Here is a 25,476-nt window from a genome sequence, read left to right as displayed (position 1 = left end):
GCAACAGGCACAAAGAAAAGTGTATGGGATCATTAATAATCATTAAATCAAATCATTAAGAAAGAAAGGCAGCAAAAACACAAAATGAGCAAGAGCGGATGGAGATTCTGCTACCGGCTATCCACTTGAGCGGCGCATCTTGGTTGCAGTAGCAAAAATCACTACCCTCTGAAAATCTTTTAATTTGAAACTTTTACTCAATTAGATTAAAAATTATGCGCATATAAGCCGTACTCTGAATTCAGTCAATTTTTTGCGAAAAATACGCCTGAAAACGATCCTGTTTATTTGACCAGCGTTGGTGACCCCTGCTTTAGTTGAGAATTCTCGTTGTTGTGTCATTGTCCTCTTGATAAACTCTCTGTGGGCAGCTTTTCCTTCTGGCTTTTCTTTTTTTCTCTTTTTATAGTATTTGGACAGCTGTGGCCCCCTTGTATGCATTACATAGGTCATGACTCATAACTGTTGCATCTTGTGTAATTTTTGACCCCCTTAGTCTAATTGTTGGCCAGAGCATAAAATGTGGTCTGGATTTACTCCTAGTGCAAATCCATTATAACATGTGAATAAATATTACTCTGCTAATGCCATATGCCTTCATTTGCAATGTCTTTGCCACTATATCCAATTTTACTGTATGTTATTTTCTCAGGTTATTCGCTGTGTCTTGGCAAATCCTACTTCTTCCGGTTCAATCACCCAGAAGAGGCAAGCAGAATGAAGAGCATGCTTCCTCAAAAGAGCCCTGTGTCTGCCCTAGCATACAACACAGGTACACTTTCAGTTTGTTTTATGCACTCACATTCATAATCAGGATCACTTAATTCTTAGTTTCGCCTTTTTAAATGCTTATTCTTAAACTTTTTCTTAGTCTTCTAGTCAACACCCTTGCATCAATTTTAGAGTTCTCTATTTAACATGTCTTCCTCCACATAAAGTAGCTCTTACATGACCTTATTAGCCACACAGTTGTTTGACATGAGCTTTCGGAGTGACTTCCTAGTAAAAAATGACAGGAATACACACAATACAATGATACAATAAACATCAACTAGTCAAATACAATTGTTAAAAGCGGATGCACATTTTCTCTGTTGCGTATTGTCACACTGATTCTATATATATCGCGATCTACCAGTCAATCACCTGTCAGTCAGAATTGATCAAGTCTGTTGTTTTCCATTGGGCCTGCCAGATCAAGTCTGTTGTTTTCCTTTGGGCCTGCCTGATCAATGTCACGTTTGTCGCACAACATCTCGAGGTGTCCAGCTCAATACACACTTTTTACAACACTCATATCTGACTCTTAACAATCATCAGGCTCTCATCAGTATATGGCCATGTGTGGTTTCAATAGCCTCTCTTAACATAAACGAGCTGTGACAGCTGCTTGTTCGGTGATCCTTTTAATCTTGGGTACTTCAGATGCTCGCCGCAACTATCCTTCAATTTTTTGCTCTTGGGCGGTGAGACTTATCTCTGCCGTCCTCCCTCCAAACTCAGTACCAATTTGCTCTATCCCAAATTCGCGCAGCGGCTGCGGTCGGACGGGTCCAGTGTGCCTGCACCGCTTTGGCCCGAATGATTTTAAGGCTTATCCTCTTCTTGAGTTAAAGCGCTCACTGGTGTTTCTGCTTTCAAACGACAGCTTAAACTGAATGTGTTGTGTATGTGTGTGCATGTGGGAATATCTTTTATTTTCCGTTGCATTGGCTTGAATTGAAAAGGCTGAACAGTTGAGGTCATCGTTACAGTTTTCCGCTAAATACATGTCTGGTTTTGGTCGGGTTGTCCATTTTATCATGCATGAAAACCAAATTGGACAAACATGAAAATTAAAAAAATACGGACCGTATTTTCATGACTATAAGGCGCACTTAAAAGTCTTAAATTTTTGCCAAAATAGACAGGGCGCCTTATAACCCAGTGCGGTTTATATGGACCAATATTAAAATTGTTATCACGATCCTCTACATCTCTCACAACTACGGCAAGCTGCCCCTGAATCTACTATTTTCCCCGTGGAAAAAGTACTGCACAGTGACTGCTGGGATATATAGTTCTTTTGTCAATACACCCAGTATGACGCCGACCACACATATTTGGTGCTCGCCTTCATTCCGGCTGGATTTACACATGAACTGCCGCTAGATGTTGGCGTCAACAGAGCGTTCAAAGCTAGACTGTAAACTATATTCATGTTGGTAGTGAATGGGGTTGTCACAAAGCTGATTTGGAATCTATTAATGAAATTTGGCTGAACTATCTGACTGTTTTGTTGACATTCCCTTTAGCACAGAACCATCTAGTGGTTGCGCCTTTAAATATGATGCGTCTTGTGTGTGTGCGAGTCAAATACAGGAATAGCACTTTACACAATACTTTAAGCAGTACATAGGCTCCTCTAAGATTTAGTTTTATGAACATAATCTGCATTTACCTTTGATTGACCTAGAAGTTATTATAGTTTAATATAATTTAACTTGTTAATTTTCCAACTAATCGTGAGGACTATACTATGGGAAGTTTTCTGAAACGTATTCTTTGAGACCTTTTGAAGGTCAAAAATCTTCACCTCCACATTGTTGCTTGCCAAGACTCACAGCTAAAAAGCTATTGCTCACACAATAGGGGGAGGGAGAAGAGGAGAGTTGATGCACACCAGACCTGCAGTATAAATCTGTCCATTTATGGACACGCAATACTTGATGCTATGTGTGTGTGTTTGTGTGTGTGCGCATATCTTTGGGAGAGCTTTTGATGCCTTTCATTTTCCGCAACATTCCTCTCAACCACATAAGGTTTGACATTTTCTCACAGCCTTGAAGAAATTCAAATACTGCAACAGTATAATTTGACAAAAGACATTCTGATGCAGATTTTTATTCAGATTCCCATTCTGACAAAATATTTATTTACTCTGTCCATATTTACACTAAACATGGTACATACATGTATGCTTGTTTTCGCTCAAATGTTCTCAGTGTTGTGGTTTCATTTCAGGTCATGTTTTATGTTTGGTTCTTAATCATTGGGTGGTCTGAGACAGAACACCACATTAAGCCAAAGCTAAATAAAGATGTGCAGATTTACTCCAACTTTTCATTTGAGATAAAATAGAAATCGACTAATAAAAGACATGCAAATTTCAGCAATATAATGTTTTACTTGGTCATACCTAATGTACTACTTCATTTCACGTTCAGCAGTAAGATGGCAAGGCTAAGTTTATCATTGGAAAAGAATGACACTAACTCCACCCACTACTGGAACAAATAAAAATAAAAGGTTTTCTGAAGGTGGGGCTGGTGAACTTGTTCCAAAAATATATTAGTCTCTTTGATTCCAAAAACCTATATACTAAGGTTTTATCGTCAACTTGTTTCGGGTCTAATTATTATGTTAGAGGTGGCTTGCATGCATGTAGTATTGCAACACGCACGCACAGTCTTGCCTAACTTTGTATCATCTTAACACCACTTTTTAGAAGATTGTCTAAAATGATACATTTATACCTCTCGTTGAAGGTACAGTTATGCGTAAAATTTTGATACATCCCCTATCTTTTTACTGCTATTGAAGGCGATAGACGTCATAAGTGGTGAAGCAGCTAGTTTGATTCCCATTTCATTTTCTGAACCGCTTTATCCTCATCAGGGTCGCGGGGGGTGTTAAAGGTTTTCCCATCGATCACAGGACACAAGGACACGGACAACCATGCACATTCACACCCACTCCTAGGGTCAATTTAGAGTGTCCAATCAACTTAGCATGCACGTTTTTGGAATGTGGGAGGAAACCGGAGTACCCGGAGGAAACCCACGCAGTACCATGAGAATATGCAAACTCCACACAGTTGGACCAATCTGGATTTCAACTCAAGAACCTAGAGCTTTGAGGCTGACGCGCTAACCAGTCTCTCCACCGGGCCTATTTAATAAGGGACAGCACATATTAGTGAACATATTTGGATTCAAATTAATGACCACATACATGGAAATATGTTAGATTGTAGCCAAGGGCTAATTTCCATCTTTAGTCCCTTGTGTAGGTTGAATATAAATGATGACACATACTGGACACACCTATCACAGTTTTAGACTGATTGTGATAGCAATTTTGTTTGTCTAACAGCCAGGCTTTTAAGATGATTGGTGAAGAGGTTCAGAGACGGGAGTTCATTTATGTTAATTGGTATTGAGTTCCAAGTATGTGCAGTAATGGACAGAAAAGGTGCTCCCTTGTTGATGTGATGGAATCTTTTTTAAATGCATTTATTTATTTATTTATTACAAAATCTTGCAGTGGAGGAGCTTTGTATTGGAAGACCTTGTAAACCAAGGTGGTGTCTGAATACTTAACATTATTGTTCCATATCAGTTGTTTCTGTGTTTCTGTTTTTTATTTTTTTTTAATTATTATTATTATTTTTAATATCTGACAGTGGTGATGTGTTTCGGGCTTTTCGTCCAATACGTATATTTTGTCTCTCACCTACAGACTACCTGAAGTTTAGCAGCGATTATGGCCATGCTGTGGTCGGGGGAAGCAGCAGCCCACGGGGCATGCGTTCAGCCTCTGAGCTCCGGGATTTAATGGACACCCTACAGCGCAAGAAAAAAGCTTTGGAAAACAGCCTGAGGGCCAATGGGAATTCTACCAGTCCATCGTACTTCAGTGTGACACAGGTCAGCCGTTATTCAAAGTTGAATGTTGTTTTATTCTTCTTGCATGATCTTACTACTTCCTTGTCTCAGGATATGATTGTTTGTCTCGGAATTGAGTATTCGCAGCTATCCTGAAATTATAAAAAATGTAGCATGTTTTTTTTGTGTTTGTTATAGTTTTCACATTTGATTTATTAGACAATTTTCTCATGTGTCCTGGGTCATGTCAAGCAACAGCATCTTGCTCGTTTATCTCTTTGCAGAGGTTCCTTTTGGAACATTGATCATCATTGAATCAAATTAGCTTTTGCTAGATGGCTGGAGAACTTCTCTCTAAGCCAGTATTGACAAACTTTGCCTGGAGAGAGTAATACTTTTCTGTGGTAGACCTAGACAAATTAATCTGACAGGATACTCAGTACAAAGCTCTCTGTGTGACAGGGTTGATACAAAAGCATGAAATTAAGGTGGAGGTAATGTGCACAGGACTGAGTCTGTTGGTGCATGTTATGGTGATCAACAGGCAGCATTTAGCTATTAGGAAAAATAGATGACACAAGGAGGCAAAATAGTTATTAAATAACTCGTCACCTTAGTGTTTTTTTAATCCCCCAAACGCCAACTCTGGCAGCGCCGGCAGGAGTTTGCAAAACATGAGAACTTCAGCCCTGCGAACCATCTCAACAGCACAATCGGGTACTTGAAGCAGGAAAGGCCATCATATTTGCCTAAAAAATGTCTTCCAGTGTGGGCAGAGAGCAGCCGACGATCTTCTGGGCAGTGTTAATCACTCTCTGCATGGCCTTTTTGTCTGCTACCGTGCTTCCAGCGTACCACACTGTGGTGCAGTATGCCAGGATGCTCTCCACATTGGCTCTATAGAAGGTTACCAGAAGCTTAGTGTCCAAGTTGTTCCTCCTGAGTATCCTGAGGAAATGGAGTAGTTTCTGGGCCTTCTTCACTACTGCCGTGGTGTTTGTAGACCAGGAGAGCTTATCCGTGACATGGGCCCCCATGAATTTAAAGGACTCGACCCTGTCTACACATACTCCATTTATGAGTTTTGAGGCCAGATCTGTGCTGTGTTTGCAAAAGTCCAGGATTATTTCTTTAGTTTTCGTGGTGTTCCGTGTGAGATTGTTCCACGAAGACAGTTTGTTGACCTCATATCTGTAGGCCGACTCATCCGCTCCTGAGATGAGTCCGACCACGGTGGTGTCATCGGCAAATTTGATGATGAAGTTAGACTGGTGGGTTGGTCTACAGAACGTGTACAGGGAGTACAGAAGAGGACTCAGTACACAGCCTTGAGGGGAGCCAGTGTTCAGTGTAATGGAGGAAGAGAGGTGGGGACCAAGTCTAACAGTTTGTGGTCGGTTGGTTAAGAAGTTCTTTATCCAGCAGCAGGTGGAAGAGGATAGACCAAGGTGGGAGAGTTTGTCAGTCAGAATGTTCGGTTTCACAGTGTTGAAAATGAGTCGTACCATAACTTTTTAACAACTGAATATTATGACCCTTACTTTTTGTCGATTACTTATTAGTTTCCATGAATGTGATTTCATTTTCTCTGCAGGAGTTTGTACATTACATAAAGAAATGTATTTTGTACATCTAATCTTTTCTTGCTTCCTTTTTCTTTTTTGCACATCAAACTGGTCAAAATGTCTCTTTCAATGTTATCTCCGTGAAAACTGCACCACCATTAACTAGGAAAATTGTTGTAACCTTCATGTTTCTGTTTCTTCCTTAGTCTCCTCCTACCACACCCATCAACTCTATTTCCTCAGCCTATCAGGAACAGGCACGACGCTTTTATAGCAGAGAGCGTCCCCCTATGTCATTGAAATCTGTTTCCCCTGCGTCTCCATCTTGGCGTTCAGATCATTCCTCTCTGCAGTCACGTTCTTCAATCAGTCGCAACCAGGACAACTATAGCACCAATGAAAGCCGACGTCTCAATAACACAGACTCTTCTTTATTATTGTCAACGTGGAACGGCAGAGGCTCAAATGCCTCTGTAACACATGGTGATAGCTCCCTCCTCTCTCCTCCTTCTTCCTTATCCCAATCTCAATTGAACAGTGGCACTGTAAGTATGCCTTCAAGCCCCCGTCTTGGACGACGTAGTTATGGCAACCAAGAACCTGTACCAAGCAGCCGAACAAGGAAATACTCTACTGGGTCTCTGAATGGGATGACAGGAAGTGGGCACAGTCGATCGCTTCCTCGCCTGTGCCCTTCCCCGTCTCCTCGAGACAATAGCAATGGCCTTCTGACATTGTCAACTCTTCACTCGCAACGCTCTGATAGTTACAAATTTAACAAAGATAATTACTACAACAACAGCGTAAACGCTAATGTAGACCTCAACCACAATTCTAGTAACTCCAACCAACTTGGAAGGAATCATAGCCATAACACAACAAAAGGAGAGGGTGCCGTTTCGATATCACTTTCCGCCCTTAAGGTGCCCTCCTGCAATGGCATTACTTCTCTCACATCATCCCCACCTGACGTTACAATTCCTTGCAAAACGGGAGGGTCATCTTCCCCTCGAGTTGCCAAGAAACTCAGCCTGACTTCTACAAGCTCAGTGGGCTCCAACATATCCGCAATTACTACCAGCTCCTCTGAAAAAGAGCTGTCAAAACCATGGGTAGACCAGGAACCTACAAATACCCTGGGCTTTGGACGCAGTGAGAGGAGGGCATCATTTGGAAAAGCAGGAGGTATCCCACCAGGTGGCTGTAGGGAAAGACGGGGGAGTATAAGCTCACTGAGTGGGAAGGAGGAGCTAAGTGACTACCATCATCATCAAAAAGAGAAGCGACTCCGTGAGCAGGAGGTGGAGAGATTGGTGAGTTTCAAAAACACTTTCCCTTTCTAACATGATTTTCAGTTGGGGATGAGCATAGAAAACTGATGGCGGATGAATGTTTGTAATCTACACTATGTACTCTGGTTCTTTTCAGGCGCTCCCTACTCTCCCAGACATTTTAACACACACACGGGTTGAGGGTAACCTCAAGACCACATCTGGCTTGAAGCCCATACTAACAGGGCTATCTTTAACTTTTCACTTGGCCTGAGTGTACTTGTGTGTGTGTGTGTGTGTGTGTGTGTGTGTGTGTGTTTGTGTAATACATGTTCATGTCAATCACATGGTGGCCTGTGTGTAGAGTGTGGTTTGGGCCATGCACAAAGTCAGTCAGATGTGGCTTTAAGGAATCCAAGAAAATGAATGGGCAAAGTCAAAAGAGCAGCAGGTGGATAAACATGCAGATGTGTAACACAAAACTGAGAACTCAACTCTCCATTTTTCGTAAAAAAAAAAAATTTTAACACGGACTGTAATGTTAAGTGAAAACTGTAACTAGTGATTCACTAGACTTGGATTAGGCGATTGAGTGCCTCTTCATTATTTTATTCTAAATTGTCTCTTATTGCAATATACCGTGGTGGGTGGGTTGTTCGGGTGAATTTTGTTATTTTGGTTGGGTGGGTCGGTGGATTTTGTCTTGGGTGGGTGGGTGTGTGGGTGGGTGTTTGTAATGGACGGGCGTGTCGGTGGGTTTGTGTGGGTGGTTGGGTGTGTGTGTGTGTGTACAGCCATATTTATATGTAATCTTTTTTTAATGGAACACTATCCTGTAGTCCCATTTTGTTCTCCTAGTGGTATTTCCTATAATCTTATGCACTAGTTTAAAGCTGTCCAACTCTTTATTAACATTTCTACCCCTCATTCTCATTCACACACTTGGATCCTAACACCTCTGACCCACATTCTTTTTCTCCATCTTTCCCGTTCTAATATTACATGATCGTGCCGGTGCTTTAAATTCTCCCTCTCCTTTGCTGAACTCATACTCGCCACTCACACCCTGTAATCTGTCGTTGTGTCTAACCCACACTCAACAGTAGCAACAAAAAGCTTGCGCTGGAGGGAATGTCAATTTGGGGGAAATATTTTCAAAAAAATGCACTATTATAAGGCCTTGGGACGAGGGTGCGTTTTTGAATAATTAAGGACTTTTTTGTCTTCTGCAATGCTTCCAAAGGTAATTTTGAAACTTTTAATTTGTCATTGAATATAGTTTACATTGTACTGTAGATCAGTTGTTACCCACATGCAACTGCACTTGACATCATATCTATGTACGTGTTTCGATTCTGTGTGGGTGCATATTGTATAAACAGTAATTGTAACACAGTCACAGTAAAAATATCGTGTTACTTTTACCTATTGTACTTTTGAAAATACATGTTTGTTCTTCCTTCAGGAAAGACAGCGTCTCGAAACCATTCTGTCCCTCTGCTCAAAGCTGGACCAGGATGATGGTGGCTCAGATAAAAATCCAGCATCTGCAGTGGCAGACCTCCAAAAGATCAACCAGGAGCTTCAGAAGCTTCAGCTGAATGAGGATGACGATGATGACACACTCTCGGTCTTCTCTAGCACCTCAAGAGGGAATGGACCTATCACAGAGAATGGGTACTACGATACCGATATACCGGCACGACAGAAGGGCAGCAGTACTACTCGAGACGGCAGGGCAGAATCCCCTGCTGTCAGTGTGCATAGCTTTGCTTCATCTTCCTTGCCATATCCACAGAGGGTAAGTGAGGTCAACTAAATGTGTTGGACATGTTTTAGAAATGTTAAGTATTAATCATGACACCCACCAAATCAAAGATCAACTATTCACCATTTGTGTTTGATAGGTAAAATGTCAATATTTTTCATGTAAACATTATACTCGCATACAAACAGTAGGTTGACCTGTAAAAAATTAAGTCACCAAAGAAAATAAAAAGAATACAAGGTGTTCTTAAAATGTGTGTAGCAAGAATGCAAACACTCATGCTTCCATGAGTGTGCCTAACCTTTTGGTTAACAGGTCAAAAATATATCCAGTAAAAATGCATCCAGCATCACATTGTAAAGGGGGGGGTACCTTTAACTTTAGTCGGCTTCTTTAGTGTGATCAGTCTTCATGTGGAAATCTGTTTTGGACCTTTCACTGGCTCACATAAGATACGAACTGACCTGACCTCCTTTAATCAAGTATCAACACATCCATCTTTCACACAGACAGATGGAAGATATTTACAGCTCATTTATTAGGTTAGAGTGGGTTAAGTGTTGCAATTGATGTTTGTATGCATCGACCCACATGTTTTACTTTGAGATGTCAGCAGTATCACCAGTGAAATTTTCAGTATAATGATACCATTGAGTGAGTGGTGCATGCTTTCATGTCTACATTGCAAACAGGAAATGCTAAGAGCTCATTTACTTTTCAGTACTGGTCATTTTCCAGAATTGTCAGATATGGCTCCTGTATGATGCCACACAAAGTCAAAGTGTGATCATATGTGCTAAGCTGTCATTTTTCTTGAAGGGGTGATTTAAAACCATCAGTATTACACATTTTGAGTCTTATCACAGTGATCTATGCGCTTTCCACCTGAACTTATCAGTGACTCTGTCATTGATTGTCCCACTAGGCACACGATGATGGAGTACACTGCTTTGGGCAGGAAGCCCTACCCGCCGAGGAGGAAATGAGGAGAGTAGAGGGCGAAAGGATTAGGGTCCTAAACAATATGGAAGGGTTGGAGCAAAAAATTAAAGAGCTGGACAACCAGATGGAGGAATCTGCCCGAGAGGTATGGATAGTTGTTTGATCTTGAATTAATTGAAAATAGCTATTTTTTTTTTTTTAACGCATAACAATATAAACACCTGGATAAAACTTAATGTAAAATTCAATTCCTTCCATCCTATCGTATCATAATTGAGGACAACCCACCCAGAGTTCTTCATAAGTGATATGTCTTGTCTAGGTGGAGGTAGAACAAGCTCTTGTTGAGGCAGAGCAAGCCTCTGAGTTAGCTGCACTCCAACAGGAAAAACATGCTCTTGATGCACTTCACAACAAGATAACTGACATGGAGACCAAATCACAGCATGAAAAAGACAAGGTATTCCCATCCAATACTCAGTTGCAAAATGTATGCAATAAATGTATTCATAATCAACAAAGAGCTCTAACACCATTACGTCCAGACTACAAGACCCAGTTTTTGTTCAAACATTGTAACATGGCAAACTAATAGCATGTATAAGTGTACTGTATCTACAATATAAATGTTAAAGACACTCAGGTTTTGAGGTCATGTAACCAAGCAGTAGGTGGTAATCCTTCTCATGCCGCCTCCGATCCAAATATATATTTACAAATAGTACCGAGGCTATAACGGTCACCCAGCCATTGGAAGTTACACCAACACACACTTTATGGATTTTGAAGGTATATTCAAGTCTTGTGTTTTTCCATCTTGTTTTGCTAACAAGGTGGTGCTTAGAAGTCCATTAAAGAATCATTTGATGGTCAAAAGGAGAGTCACCCCAAATTAAAATTTGAATTTGGTTTCAGAGTATAGGTGTAGCAGAGTGCCTTTACAGTTTTTGGACGCCTGTGTTTGTTAAAGTTTAGAACTTGTGTGAGTTGGCCCTTACGTAACCCATTCCACTTACTTGCCCTCTACACATTGCCCCATCCGACCTTTTCATCACCCTTTTCATACAATAAAAAGAGACCTATTTACTACATCCTGAAGTAGATTTTTAACCTCCACCTAGCATTCCCTCCCTACCTGCTGAACTTATCACCAAGGTAACTAACAATGGCTCCCCAAATCCCACTAACGCTGCCATTCTCTCTTTGTCCTGCGTGTGTTTGTTGCGTGTGTGTTTTTCTCTGTTTCTACTTCTACATTGTCCACTCTGTGCGTGGCACAAATATGTGTGGCCTTGTGTGTGCATATATTGCTATGCACATGTGTATGTATCAGGCGTGTGAGTTGCTACAGGCAGAAAAGGGCAGAGTAGAGAGTTTGGCTCAGATTGTGTATGAGCAGCGCTCTCAGCTGGACAGCTGCCCTGAGGCCACCAAGGAGCCCCTGCAGGAGCAGCTAGCCAGGGTCAGTACACGCACTAACATTTCCTGCTCGCTCATTCACGAACAGGTCTGTCAGCCTTCGGAACCATCGGAAGACTGTACATACTTGGGTGGGGGTTCATGCTGATAACATGATGAATGCGGTGTGGATATTTGATGTGTTTCCCATTTGAACTGTCAGTTATGGATTTGATTTTGTGATCAACTTGTGTGATCAACTGATAAATCATTAGATTCAGAGAATGCAATTCAAAGAAGGAACATTCCTGACATTAAGTTTTTGAGCCAAGGTAATGGTCAGTGACAGAAAAACATTGTTAATAAAAAAGGAAGGTGGAGAAATGGATAAACAACCAAAACTGTCGAGTTGGTGACGTGGTCCTTGGAATGACAGTACCAAAAGGTTATCTGCCCCTGGATTAAAATATTTCATGAAGGACGCTTTTTGTCGATCACGAAAAAACACTGAGGTCCAAAGACTTAACTTTTGTGTTTGTGACATAGTTACCCTACACGAGGGAGTTGCGACCAGAGAGAGAATTGCGATGCAGAAACACTCAAAAATAAGTTTAATCTATTCTTACACTAAACTTAATTCTAATTTTGTTTTAAATTTTGATACCTTTCTTCTCCGTTGGCTCTATTTGCCCAGCCCCAACCCTGACTTTCAGGTGCAACCTATCAAAGGTTGTTTGCAATTGTATTCCCTTCAAAATATTCGGAAAATGATGAACATAAATGTCCTCACAATAGGATAGCACGCGACTACTTGCCAACGGGAAGTAATATATACGCCATTCACATTGAGTAACGGGAAAAACAACACTGAAAAAATGTAATGCTCCACCCAGTGCTCGAAGAGACATCACATTAGGGAGTTGCGACTGTAGAGACATTACACGAGGGAGTTGCGACCGGAGAGACAATACATGAATGAGTTGCGACCGTAGAGACATTACACGAGGAAGTTGCGACCAGAGAGACATTACATGAAGGAGTTGCGACCAGAAAGACATTACACGAGGGAGTTGCGACCAGAGAGACATTACACAAGGGAGTTGCGAACAGAGAGACATTACACGAGGGAGTTGCGACCAGAGGGACAGTGCCCATGATGTTCTTCTAAGCAGCCTCTCGAGTCCGCTGTATGCTCGTATATCAAAATTTGTCTCGTACCTAAAGATAAATATTTGCCCGAAATTTTATTCGTATCTCAAATTACATGTATGTCAAGGTACCACTGTAGTCTCATTCTACTGCTAATAAATCATTTTGTCTGTGTGTGTGTGTCTCAGGACTGTGAGATACTTGAAACAGAAACAAAACGCTTCGAAGACCTGGAGTTCCAGCAGCTGGAGCGAGAGAGCAGACAGGATGAGGAAACAGAGATCCAAACAAAACAGCTTCTCCGAGAGATTGCAGACTACCAGCGGAGCAGTGTGACCCGCAAGGTTCTTCCCTTAACACCAATAGTAATGTTCCCAATTCGTTATATACATTACAATCTAATCTATTACATGTGCATCCCCACCCAAGGGACGACTATTGACTCTCAAGAAGCAGAGTGAAGAGATTAGCCAGCAGGCTGAGCGAGATAAAACAAGCTTTTTGAAAGAGAGGTGCAACCTTGAAGAGATGCTACAAAGGGTATCATCTAATTATTTTTTTGCTTCAATTATGTCACAAATATGGCACAGGTACAAACAAAGCAGTTCTAGCCAAATTCTATGAATGCCGTCAAATATGCAGTCTCTTTAAGGATTGTCCTCTAATTATTATGCGCTGTTTAACGCATGATTGGTGATTACTGATTGATAAATTTTTTGGGGGTCTGCCAAAATGCATCAGCAACTGCCATTGTTGTACCCGAACGCTTCCTTGCCGGACAGTTCGTCGACCGGACACCTCGTCGACGGACAGTTTACCTAACCTTAACCACTATTAAAGAAGACAAAGGAAATTCACATTCTTAAAAAAAAAACAGACGAAGTCGCTCGACAACACAAACACATTAACATTTGGGTAGTAAAAATGTGCTAGTCTCTAAACGCACGAAATGGTTCCTACGTTTGGAAAAACCAAAAAGAATCAACGTAAAATTCACAGATGGGAGTTTTTATTTTTCTTTATTAAAGAAAATAAAACAGCAAATGTTAATGTATTTGTGTTGTCAAGCGAGTCTTTGTGGTCTTATTTTCTATAATAAAGATTACGATAATTTCCTGTCTTCTTTTTAATATTTTTTTTAATCAACTAATTTTATATATTGCCTTTTATTTTAAGAACAATTGTTTGCCAGTCCGGCGACGGATTGTCCGTCGACCAACTGTCCGTTCGACCAACTGTCCGTTGGACGAACTGTCCGGTGACGATATGTCCGTTCGACGAACTGTCCGGCGACGATATGTCCGTTCGACGAACTGTCCGGCGACGATATGTCCGTTCGACGAACTGTCCGGCGACGATATGTCCGTTCGACGAACTGTCCGGCGACGATATGTCCGTTCGACGAACTGCCCGGCAACAAAGTGTCCGTTCGACGAACTGTCCGGCAACAAAGCGTCCGTTTGACGAACCGTCCGTTCGACGAACCGTCCGGCGACAAAGCGTCCGCTCGTAGAAGCGTCCGCTCGTAGAAGCGTCCGCTCGTAGAAGCGTCCGCTCGTAGAAGCGTCCGCTCGTAGAAGCGTCCGCTCGTAGAAGCGTCCGCTCGTAGAAGCGCCCGCTCGTCGAAGCGCCCGCTCGTCGAAGCGACCGCTCGTCAAAGGGTTCGTCGACGAAATGTCCGGTCATGGCCAATGTCAAGGCTCCCTGATGTCACACTGGAACATACGGAGCCCCTAAAATGTTGGTTCTGTAGAAATTCTGCAGACTGCACTATATGGAATGAAAATATACCTTTCACAGAAAGCAGTTCATCACTAACAAAGTTGTCTGATTTTCTGATATATTAATCACACCAGTATTTAAAGTTATATGACCATTAATCTTACTAGTTTATGGAATTCATCACTATACTGGTAAATTTCATGTCATATTTCACTTGGAGTATTGCGTTCAACTATGACATTATAAGTATTATTGTAGCACAACAAAACTATCCTTTAGCAAAACAACATAAAATTACATTTTGAGATGGTTTGACGTAAGGATGTCCCATTTCTGACTTATTAAATTCCAATCCAATTTTAATTGTTTTTCAAGATATGTTTTGTGGATACTGATGCCCATATTTTTAGACAAGTAAAGATGATTAAAATAATATAACTATCTATGACTGACTGGCAACCAGTCAAGAGGGTAATCTGCCTTTCTAGGATGGTTGGTATGGAAGATAATGTAACTAGTAAATGATGAATCCCATTTTTTGGCCAAGAAGTCAAGAAATCTGTTTACAAATATTACATGTTGCTTATTGATGATCATTATTTTTTATTTTTTTATTTTTAGGTATCAAAGCAAAATCAAAAGCCTTTATTGTCATCATACACATCTGCGTATAACAAATTTGGTGGTGTTGCTCCACAAATTGCGTTTTCCCAGTTTAAAATAATGTTAATTTGCATCAATGGCGATGACTTTACCTGCTGCAAAATGTATATAGCTGTTGGGGTTTTCTTGAATCAAACGTTTATTTTTGACAATTTTTTGAATAGTTGTTTTTTTTTGTGACAGGCAGTAGACTATTGGCGTGGTTCTATTTTGGTCTGTTCCTTAGTTCCCCACAAAACCTTATCTTTGAACTTGTTACTGTCTCTTTTTTATTCCCCAGGAGAAAGTGAACCTTGCTCCTCTTGATCAAAAATATGCCGACCTTAGTGGTGGCCAAGCCTACACATTAAGAGAGGTAGGTGTGATTGACATCTAACACGCATGCACACCCACACATGCTTACGGAGTAAAATCTAGTCCATACTATCTATCAAATAATGGAAATAAGCCTAATATCAGATCACTAAATAAAACGGATGAAACGGTTAGAAATGCTCTTTAAGAATTGAAAAAATAAATACATTTTAAAAAGATTTTTTTGGGTCAATTCAGTTGGTCTAAGTACCACAAGATTATGGACCATTTTAAGTAGATCTACTGGTTATTTTATCCAATAACGTTTAATTTCCCCCACGCATTGAGGATAAGGGTAATGTAAATGGAATGAACTGTCATTCCAATTTTATCCAAATACTTGTTCGATCTAAAACCTAAGTATAAAATTAAGCCCACTGTTTTGAATTACAAATACAAATAAGAAAAACTTGAAAGTACATTTTACTTAACTTTCAATAACAATTTGATCCCAGACTTTCTCATGAACATATACAGTATACACACACCATTTCAGTAACTACGACTACTATGAGTAATCTGGAATGAGGATGGTCTTTTTATTCCATGTAAAATTTGCTGGGGTTTCCTCCTCCCCTTGTTTGCTAGGATGCAGCCTCCCTGTCATTTGTGTCAATCTTTTACAGCAGTTTTCATGACACCGCCTTTATCACAACTTTCCTTCCAAACAAGTTGCGTGACTTCCCACCTTCTCTAATTTTGTCTCTTTTTATCAAAAATGTTGAGGTAATGTCTTCACCTGTGTGCAATTTAATTATTTTCTTATTTTTGATGATTTTCCTTTGAGAAATTACCGTCTACCGTGTTTATCTAAATATTGAAATATCAAATGATATTGGTTAAATGACTATTGGATTCCCCCTTCTATGTTGTATTTTTCCCCATGTGATACAAGGGCTATATCACAGTCAGTCAACTCAATGACTTATACTCACACTTTGTGGGAGACCCTAAAAATGCCCCACTCCCCACCCTGACCACTGTCTCCTCCGAGTCCAAAACCATACCCTTTCGAGATGACATCAGAGAGGATGAGGTGTGTGTATATGTGTGGAGATGTAAATGGCAAATAATGCATGTTGCTTTCGTTTATTGATCCTTTCTTCTTTTTTTATTTCTCTGATCTGATAATTCTCTTCCCAAAGCTCGGTTACTCTTTTTCCTCTTCTCCCTCTTCTCATCCAAATCTGCACCTACCGTCCAAAACAATTTCTGTGCACTGGCCAGAAAATATGGTGACATATCGAGAGCCTTCCCCATTCCCTGACTTCCCCCCACCCCCACTTCCTGTCAAAAAGATCCACCACCGACTCAGGCAGGTAACTTTTGTTTGCGCACCTTCTAAAGAGTGTTTCAAACTACATGGCTGGGCATGGTTGTTAACATATCTTACATAATTGTGTCATAGGGATACATTTGACAGAAAACATTTTCAGATGGCCTATACCTCCAAATCAGCATGAGTCTGCACCCAGCTAAATAGCATGTCAGACCAAGTGATTGTCATTTTGTGCTCTAAAGTACACTAATTTTGTGTGTCTGTCAACACACTTACTCACTTAATTACTTCCCATTATACCATTATCAACCAAGAGTGCTTAATTTTTCAATTGGCTAACTTATGGCTAAAGTACCGCTAGAATTGGTGTCGACGCCATGATTAGCCAAAGCGAGACCTATAGTTGTTGGGTCGTGAGTCGGCACCACAATGATGTGCCAACCCGAGGCTCCTATTGCTCCATTCGGGACTCACCTTGCTCACCAGCAGGTTGCACATTTTAGCTTAGGTTTGCCAAAATGGATTGGGGGTCGTGCATGTATAAGTGACAGTGATGAATAACTTTACTTGTTCAATGTTTACTGAACAATTTTATGTATATTTTGTATGTGATCAGCATTACCGGTTGGTGGATGAGAGGAAGCGATTTGACAAAGATGTTGGATCCCATCTTAGTGACACGTTACCCAAAAAGAGAACAACATCCACCATGATGCCCCAGTTCTCAAGTGCAACACTTGGACGCAGCTTCCCAGTTAAGGTAAGAGTATTCCACCCTGACCAATATAATATTTGTTTGGAGCAATAAAGAAAAAGAAAACATGGCGTGAATTAATCTCAATTTCATTGTTAATCGAAAACGTGCATTACCATAAGGGGCCCCATATTTGCATAAAAAATGACAGTATAACTATCAATCATTGAACCCCAATTCCAGGGAAATTGCATTATACACACAACAAGATACATCGTCTTCTTTCACTTATCCGAGATTAGGTAATGGGAGCAGCAGCTTCAGCAGTCCAGATTCCCTATTACCCAAACGATTAATCTAGGGGGACCCCAAGGCATTCCCAGGCATAGTCTCCTCAGCGTGCCCTGGGTTGGCCCAGGAGCACGGTCGAACATCTTCCGAGTCCACAAAGCACATATGAACTAGTTGGGCAAACTCCCATAAACTCCGAAAACTCTGCTGAGGGTATCAAGCTGATCTACTGTTCCATGGCCAGAAGGAAAACACACTGCTCCTCCTGAATCTGAGATTCGAAGTTACGCGAAGCCTCCTCTCCACTTACCCTGAATGGGCAAAGAAGTGTGATTCTTTCATAACAGGAACACACCCTCCGGTCCCCCTTTTTTTTAAATGGGAACCACCTCCTTGGTCTGCCAATGCAGAGGCACTGTCCCTGATAACCATGCAATGTTGCAGAGGCGTGTCAACCAAGACAAACCAACAAACAACAGTCAGGTCTCGCCTCCCTGACTCGAAGACAGAGGGTTTCTACCCTCTCGTCGACCGGGGTGAACCCCAATGTTTAATTGAATGCACTACTTATTTTTATTGATTCTTGCTAGATGTATACTTTCGTATTATTGGCGTGTGTCTACATGTTTTTCAATTTATGTGTTCCTGGGTGACAAAGAAACGTCTTGTTCGCGTGTGTATGTATAGACGTGTCGATCCCACATTTTATACTAGTTTACAAGAAATTACAATTTATATACTAATAGCCTCGATGTGTCTGTTCGGTGAGCACTTGAGCTGTAGATCTCTGCAGTTCATCCAGAGTGACCATGGGCCTCTTGGCTGCATCTCAGATCAGTCTTCTTCTTGTTCGAGGTGAAAGTTTAGAGTGATAGCCTAGTCTTAGTAGAGTTGGAGTGATCTGATACTCCTCCCAGTTCAATATGATTCCTTGCACCATGCTCCTTGAGATGTTTAAAGATTGGGAAATCTTTTTGCATCCAAATCTGCTTTAAAGTTCTCCACAACAGCTTCTTGGAACTGCCTGGTGTGTTTTTTGGTCTTCGTGATGAACAGAACAGAACCCTGAGACTATCACAGAGCACATAGACTTAAATGCATTCTACTTATCAGTCGCCACTGGATTATTCAGAAATCCTCACAAAGAGAGTGAATTTACTGCACTGAAAGTAAAGGGGCCGAATAATATCGCACACCAGACTTCAGTTTTTTATTTGTTAAAAAGTGAAGATTGTCCAATATATTTATTTCTACTTCACGATTGTGTCTCATGTGCTGTTGATTCTTGACAAAAAAATATATATCTTTTGTTTGAAGTGAAAGGTTGAGTATTGTAATGACATCTGTCAGATTTCTATGCATATTCAGATATTTTAATATAATTCTCAGATTATTTTATCTTTTTTTTTTTTACCTTATAGTTCTTTTGTTTTGATGCTTTCAGGCACACCCACCTTTAGTCCAGAGCACAAGCTGTGGCAGCATTCTTCCCAGAATTTTCTCCTTATCTAGCAGAGAAACAGAAAGCAGAGGTCTGCAAAAAGGTATGCAGGTACTATTGTGTAACACAAATGTATTGTGTGGCTCAGGGAAGTCGTTAGTGTCTTTTTGTTACGAGACTTGGGAATTCCTCTTCTTATCATCTTCCAATCATCAACAAAACATTTCAAACCCTACAGATTTTGCGGGAGTTGAAATTCATATTTGTGTCGTTCAGCCACTTCATTTTCACGTATTTGAACTCTAGCACAGGCAAATTTGTAATGTAATTGTTTTTTTCTGACACATAGTTCTTTTCAATGCATTTGTATAGTTCCTCAGTGCCTTTGGTCTCCTAATCTGCCCCATCAGATGGGTGTGTCACATAATTGTGGCATATGCAATCAGATTGTGTGTTTGTGACTTCTTCCTGTAACCAGATGCCTAGCTTCAGACTTGGATATAGTTACTGCCATTTCTTCTGCCTTTACTCTTCAATGTCCTGCCGTTCTTTTTGGGGATTTGTAACTTTTTTAAACCTCACAGCTATTTAAGACCACACGCTCCTGAATTAGTTTGAGGACTAGAAAGGATTTTTGGGACATTATTGAGTGCATTGGAATATTAGTCACGCTGGCAGGACTTAGTGATACAAATCTGAAGCCGGCTGGGCAGACACCACTGTATGAGAAGGTGACGCAAACAGGTACAATGCTGATTACAGTGAACTGATTACAGTGAACTGTTTACATGTTATGGTTGTTGTTTTTCCGACACATTCCTTTTTCTTCAAGGTCACCTAACCTCTCGGGCATCATCCCAGACGAATGTCTACCTCAATGCCTATGAGTACCGGGACAATCAGGCCTTTGATACAATGAGTGTGGATAGCACTGACTCGATTGACACCAGCATCTCGGCATGCTCTCCTGACAACATTTCTAGGTAAGTATGAAACAGCCAAAGTGGTTTGTGTTTGTGCATGTGGTGTGGTGTGGTGGGAGGCGGGGTGGGGGGGGGGGGGTGGGGGGGGGTTCATGCAAAGATGCACCTCGGGTTCTGATCAACAGTTCCAAAGTATTTAAAATGGTTGAAAATATTTGGAATAGACACATTTTCTAACATCAATATTATTGGACATGTACTGTATAAGCATCAACAATGATCATGCACCGTACCGTGTACAAGTTTCATTGGAAAGCTTTTGTTTCTTGGACATTATAATATCACTGAACATGTGCATCTTTTGGGGATTTTATCCCTTCATTTTCTCGCTCCAATATGCTGTTTTTATTGGTTTCCTTCTTGCTCGTGTTTTCATAAAGGGTAATGTGCAGTGTTTATCATAGCGCTGATATGACGTCTCCATTCTGGAAAAGCAACTTTTTTTTTGTTTGTTAATATTAAAAAAGGGAGTAATTCATAATATTTATAAACTAGGGTACGCTCATAATAAATAAATTAATGATAGATTATGTGAACAGTAAATCAACAAACGTGTTTTTGTTTTGGGCATTACAGTGCAAGCACTTCCAATGTAGCTAGACTGGAGGAGATGGAACGTCTGCTGAAAGAAGCACAGGCAGAAAAAAACCGTCTCCTTGAGCATAAGGTGATAAAATATCAATCATCATGGATGTGGATGTAGTCACTGGCTTCTAGGGCTGTCAAATATAGAAGCTTTTTTTTAAAAAAACTGCTTACACACTGTAACTCATTGCATGAAATGTGCAGTAAGTGAATTTTCTTTTGACCTCTGTTTTTTACTGTATTTGTGAAATATTTTATTAATGACTCAGGAACGAGAGATGGAATTTCGCAAGCATGCACTGGATGAGGAGAAAAAGAGGCGGGAGGAACTAGAGAGGATGCTTCAGGAGGAGACCAGCAGGCGGCAAAAACTTATCGATCACGAAGTGAAGTTACGAGAAAAACAGCGAGTACAGGTGGGAGGAAAAGATATGTAAATTTCAAATTTTGACAAAAGTAAAAAAAAAATGTTACAAGTAAATCAATAATTTCCTCCATTGTATCCTGGAATTTAAGATTAACATTAATTTAAAACAGTCAGTGACATAACCATCAACCACAGTCTTTAGGTAATTCGGGATGAAAGCATTTGAGTGTTGTGTGTCTTGCTCAAGATAACATCATAAGTAGCCAGTCCCAGTCCATTTAATTATAAACTCTGTAATCTCCTATTCTAGTCTCGACCACTTACACGGTACCTACCAGTGCGGAAGGACGACTTTGACCTGCGGGCTCACATTGAGTCGGCAGGTCACAGTGCAGACACGTGCTTTCACTTGTCCATCTCTGAAAAGACATGCAGAGGCTACCTTATCAAGATGGGAGGAAAGATAAAGACCTGGAAGAAGCGCTGGTTTGTTTTTGATCGCAATCGACGTACACTCTCCTACTACTCAGGTTAGATTTTTTTTACCTTGGTTTGATAAAGTTTGATTTTTTTTCAAATATATATTTTTTATGGTGACATTGCAGGGTTGGTTTCACTTACACTGTCTTTTTGTGATGTTATATTTGTGTAGACAAGCATGAAGCCAAGCTGAAAGGTGTGATCTACTTTCAAGCAATAGAAGAGGTGTACTATGACCACCTTAAGAATGCACATAAGGTATGCATGTTCACGAACAAAGACAACTTCACATTTCCATTAGAGCTAGGCGATAAAACAATAACGACATTTGTCGTGAAATAACTTTTGTCAATGATAATATTAAAAACTTTTGACAACATTTTAAACTGCAATTACACGACCCGACAACCACAGTGAATGGGGGGCTGTTGCGAGATGAACGCTAGTTCCAGCCCTACAATCAGTAGAAGAAGACAATGTTCAGGAAACATCAGGTGTTTTTAACATGTTAGCAATAGAGGCTAACACGGACAAGAATGCAAAAGGACGATAACACTGCCAAAACAAGCGATCATAAGATGCAGGACAACATATTGCCGACCCACTAAAAGGTCCAAGTGAATTCTCCCTTGCGTTTTCTTTATTCTTTTTTTTAAATGCCTTGTAACTTTAGCGCAAACAGCAGCCTTATTGAAAATGTCCTTAACTCACTGACCTCTACTTAATATTAAGGCGATTCCCCATTTTATGTAAATGTTCTGAAAAGTTGCAAAAATCTAACACTTTTTATCCGTCCAACTTTCATTTTATTTATTTGCAAATGGCCATATGTGAGGCTGAAAATAGTCTGTGATGTCTTCGCCAGGGATAGGCTCCAGTACCCCCGCGGCCCAATTGAGGATAAAGCGGTTCAGAAAATGATATCAGATGAGATGACAATAAAGGCGCCTTTCAAAATTTCCGCAGATTTTATTCTTTACTTCTCATACTGTAAAGGTGGTAATTGTCTTATATTTACTGCACAACAGAACAAAAAATGCTTTTTCATCGTATTTCATATTTTTTTCTTATAAAAGAGAACATAGTTTGAGTTGGATTTATTTGACAAGGAACAGCACATAATAATGAACACATTATTTATATTAAATTTAATGAACATATGTAAATATGCCAGCCGTAGCCAAAAGCTAATTTCCATCATTAATTCCTTGTGTAGGTACAAGATAAACGATAATACGCACTAGACTCACACACACGCACGTAGTAGAATTTTAGACAGTGTCATGATCGCAATTTTGTTCATTTAAGAGCCTGGGTTTAAGATAATTAGCGAAGATGTTCAGAGACGGGAGTTCACTTATGTTAATTGGTATTGAGTTCCAGGTATGTGTGGCATGGACAGAGAAGGTGCTAATTACTTTAAGGTTTGAATAAGGAGGAAAGTAATTTATTTACATATTCACAGAAGTTTGAAGTTTCAAATTTGAAGCAAAAAAGATGTTATAATTATCGTGATATTAAGATATGGAATGAATTTTTTTTATTATGATAACAACTTTTGTTATATCGCCCAGCTCTAATTGGCATTTCACAAATATTGCCTTTCCTTTATTTCCTTCTTTGTCTCCTTCAGAGCCCCAACCCCTCCCTTACTTTCAGCGTCAAAACTCACGACCGGGTCTACTACATGGTGGCCCCTTCACCTGAAGCCATGAGGATTTGGATGGATGTGATCGTTACAGGCGCTGAAGGATACACACAATTCATGTTGTAGCGAAGTGGTTGTGGAATGCACATCTCAAAATCTCTTTTTTCCTTATTTTAACACTGTTTTTAATATTGTAATGACAGTATTGGAACATCTATAGCTCCCACTTAGATGACAAACAAAAGAAGATACAAATCCGAGGCCTTTGTCCAACTACCACTAGTGTAGTCTGTTTCACACTACCTCTTTTTTATTGCTAAATATTTAAAATACTGAAAAGTCAAGCATTCTATATCTTTGGTCACCTTTTCCACCATTAACTAAAAAAAATAGTTACAGTAAGAAGTTTATCTTTTTTTTATTTAAAAACAATAAATACTACATGTAGAAAGGTTGACATTTGTTGAACAAAACCTGATTATTTTAATTTTTTACAATATTTCTCAGGTTTTACAATGTGCCTGCATGGACATGCTCCAAGTGCCTTTTTTGTTTCTTTGTGGAGATCTGACTTTATGCTTTAAGGTGCTTAAGTATCATGCAACACCAAAACAAAGACAGTATTGACACTGCATAGGATGAAAACATGTTTTTAAAAAAATGTTAGAAAAATGTTTCCAGTTCATAAATTATTTTATGAAATATAGTTAATTGCTGAATGACTCTGCCTTTTAACATGCATACAAAGGACAATTTTACTATTTTTGTTATTCTTGTATTTTAGTCTATATTTTAATTACACATTTTCTATATACTATGCATGAAGCCAAATTATTTGGGCTGAATATACCTTTGGACATACATAGCTGCTTTGAACGACCACTTGGCAGGTAAATCTGTCCCGAGAGTGATAAAAAATGATGGTACATTAGATGTATAATATTAACAAGTCCCTGGATGATAGCTTTGAGTAAGCTTAGTGCTGATGAACATTCTTGTGGCATCTATTTTTTCTCATTGCTAAATTAATGGGATTTTTGAACAGTATACCATCTACAGAAATAAAATGTTTTTCATATATCCAGTCCTTAAAAATGTATGGTGCATCTGTGTCAACCTTTTCTTTCTTTCTTTTTTTAAATTATTATTGTTATTATTATTATTATTATTATTATTATTATTATTATTATTATTATTATTATTATTATTATTATCATCATCATTATTATCATTATTATAATTATTATTATTATCATCATCATTATTATCATTATTATAATTATTATCATTATTATGATTATTATCATTATTATGATTATTATCATTCTTGTCATTATTATTATTATCATTATTGTTATTGTCGTTGTTATTATTATTATCATCATTATTATTATTTTAGCAAATATAATGTTTGGTTTGTGCAAGTTTTTTAAAAAAATGTTTTAGCCTTTTTGGATATCAATTTTTTCATCATGCTCCAAGCATATCTCAGTTTCCAGACATTTTGGTTTTGGCAATGGTTAAGATTAAGCATCTTGTTTAGTTCCATTGTTGCGATGTTTGTTCCCTAATGTGTAATCAGTTGAATGCAGACCGGTCCTGCTTGTTTCAGAGAAAACAATTACTTAAACTCTCTGTGCTTGATCAGTAGATTCAGTACCCGTACCTACTGCGGCCCTTTGTGGCATATTCAGGACCTCTCTGTCATACATAGATACAGAAATATAGGCTAACTTTCGTTCTTTATGCACAAACCTGAAACTATTCCATCACCACGTGGTCAACCAAGGTATAGTACTATGTTCTTATCCAGTATACTTCACTCAAATTTGTGATTGTTTGTGCATATTTAGCAATTTCAGAGTCAGAATTCATATGCGTATTTATCAAAATACAAATATGGCATATTGCATGTATGATTTCAATCCTATCTGAGTTGTTTGGTAGAGTTTTGATTTCTCTAAGCAAAAAAACGGAAACTAAACGAATCAGTTCACTGTTCTGACGTGCAGTTTGATCCTTCAAGTCATGATTAACATTATGCTGGTGATACCCTTTTTAACGTCTGTTCATGAAGAGTGAAAACTAAAATGCATAGCACATTTACATTGACCGTTCAGTGAATGAATGCCCCCTAAAATGTTTGGGGAAGGCAGGATTGGTTGTCATTTTTGCTCTTTCATTAATATGTCCAACATATCTTTGAGTAATGTACCACAAGAGATGATTA

General features: G+C 39.6%; 1 protein-coding gene across 2 annotated transcripts in view; it reads left to right on the top strand.

The window, feature by feature from the left end:
• Positions 1-24,350, top strand: part of phldb2b (pleckstrin homology-like domain, family B, member 2b) — a 43,264-nt gene extending 18,914 nt beyond the window's left edge. Inside the window, exons 6-23 of one of the 2 annotated variants that reach the window (XM_077736171.1) lie at positions 653-772; positions 4,501-4,688; positions 6,418-7,524; positions 8,948-9,283; positions 10,176-10,337; positions 10,515-10,652; positions 11,526-11,654; positions 12,928-13,083; positions 13,169-13,279; positions 15,405-15,479; positions 17,374-17,517; positions 19,187-19,286; positions 20,016-20,166; positions 20,743-20,833; positions 21,021-21,167; positions 21,429-21,648; positions 21,771-21,856; positions 23,232-24,350. In XM_077736171.1, coding sequence (XP_077592297.1) covers positions 653-772; positions 4,501-4,688; positions 6,418-7,524; positions 8,948-9,283; positions 10,176-10,337; positions 10,515-10,652; positions 11,526-11,654; positions 12,928-13,083; positions 13,169-13,279; positions 15,405-15,479; positions 17,374-17,517; positions 19,187-19,286; positions 20,016-20,166; positions 20,743-20,833; positions 21,021-21,167; positions 21,429-21,648; positions 21,771-21,856; positions 23,232-23,372 — 3,602 coding nt within the window. In that variant the 3' untranslated portion in view covers positions 23,373-24,350. The remainder of the gene's footprint in view (positions 1-652; positions 773-4,500; positions 4,689-6,417; positions 7,525-8,947; positions 9,284-10,175; positions 10,338-10,514; positions 10,653-11,525; positions 11,655-12,927; positions 13,084-13,168; positions 13,280-15,404; positions 15,480-17,373; positions 17,518-19,186; positions 19,287-20,015; positions 20,167-20,742; positions 20,834-21,020; positions 21,168-21,428; positions 21,649-21,770; positions 21,857-23,231) is intronic. The other variant, XM_077736172.1, reaches the window with a different exon arrangement.
• Positions 24,351-25,476: the final 1,126 nt, after the last annotated feature.

This window comes from Stigmatopora nigra, chromosome 16 (assembly GCF_051989575.1).
Source record: "Stigmatopora nigra isolate UIUO_SnigA chromosome 16, RoL_Snig_1.1, whole genome shotgun sequence".
Taxonomy (NCBI): domain Eukaryota; kingdom Metazoa; phylum Chordata; class Actinopteri; order Syngnathiformes; family Syngnathidae; genus Stigmatopora; species Stigmatopora nigra.
The sequence above is the reverse complement of the archived record's forward strand: the minus strand, read 5'-3'. Positions and strand labels throughout refer to the sequence as shown.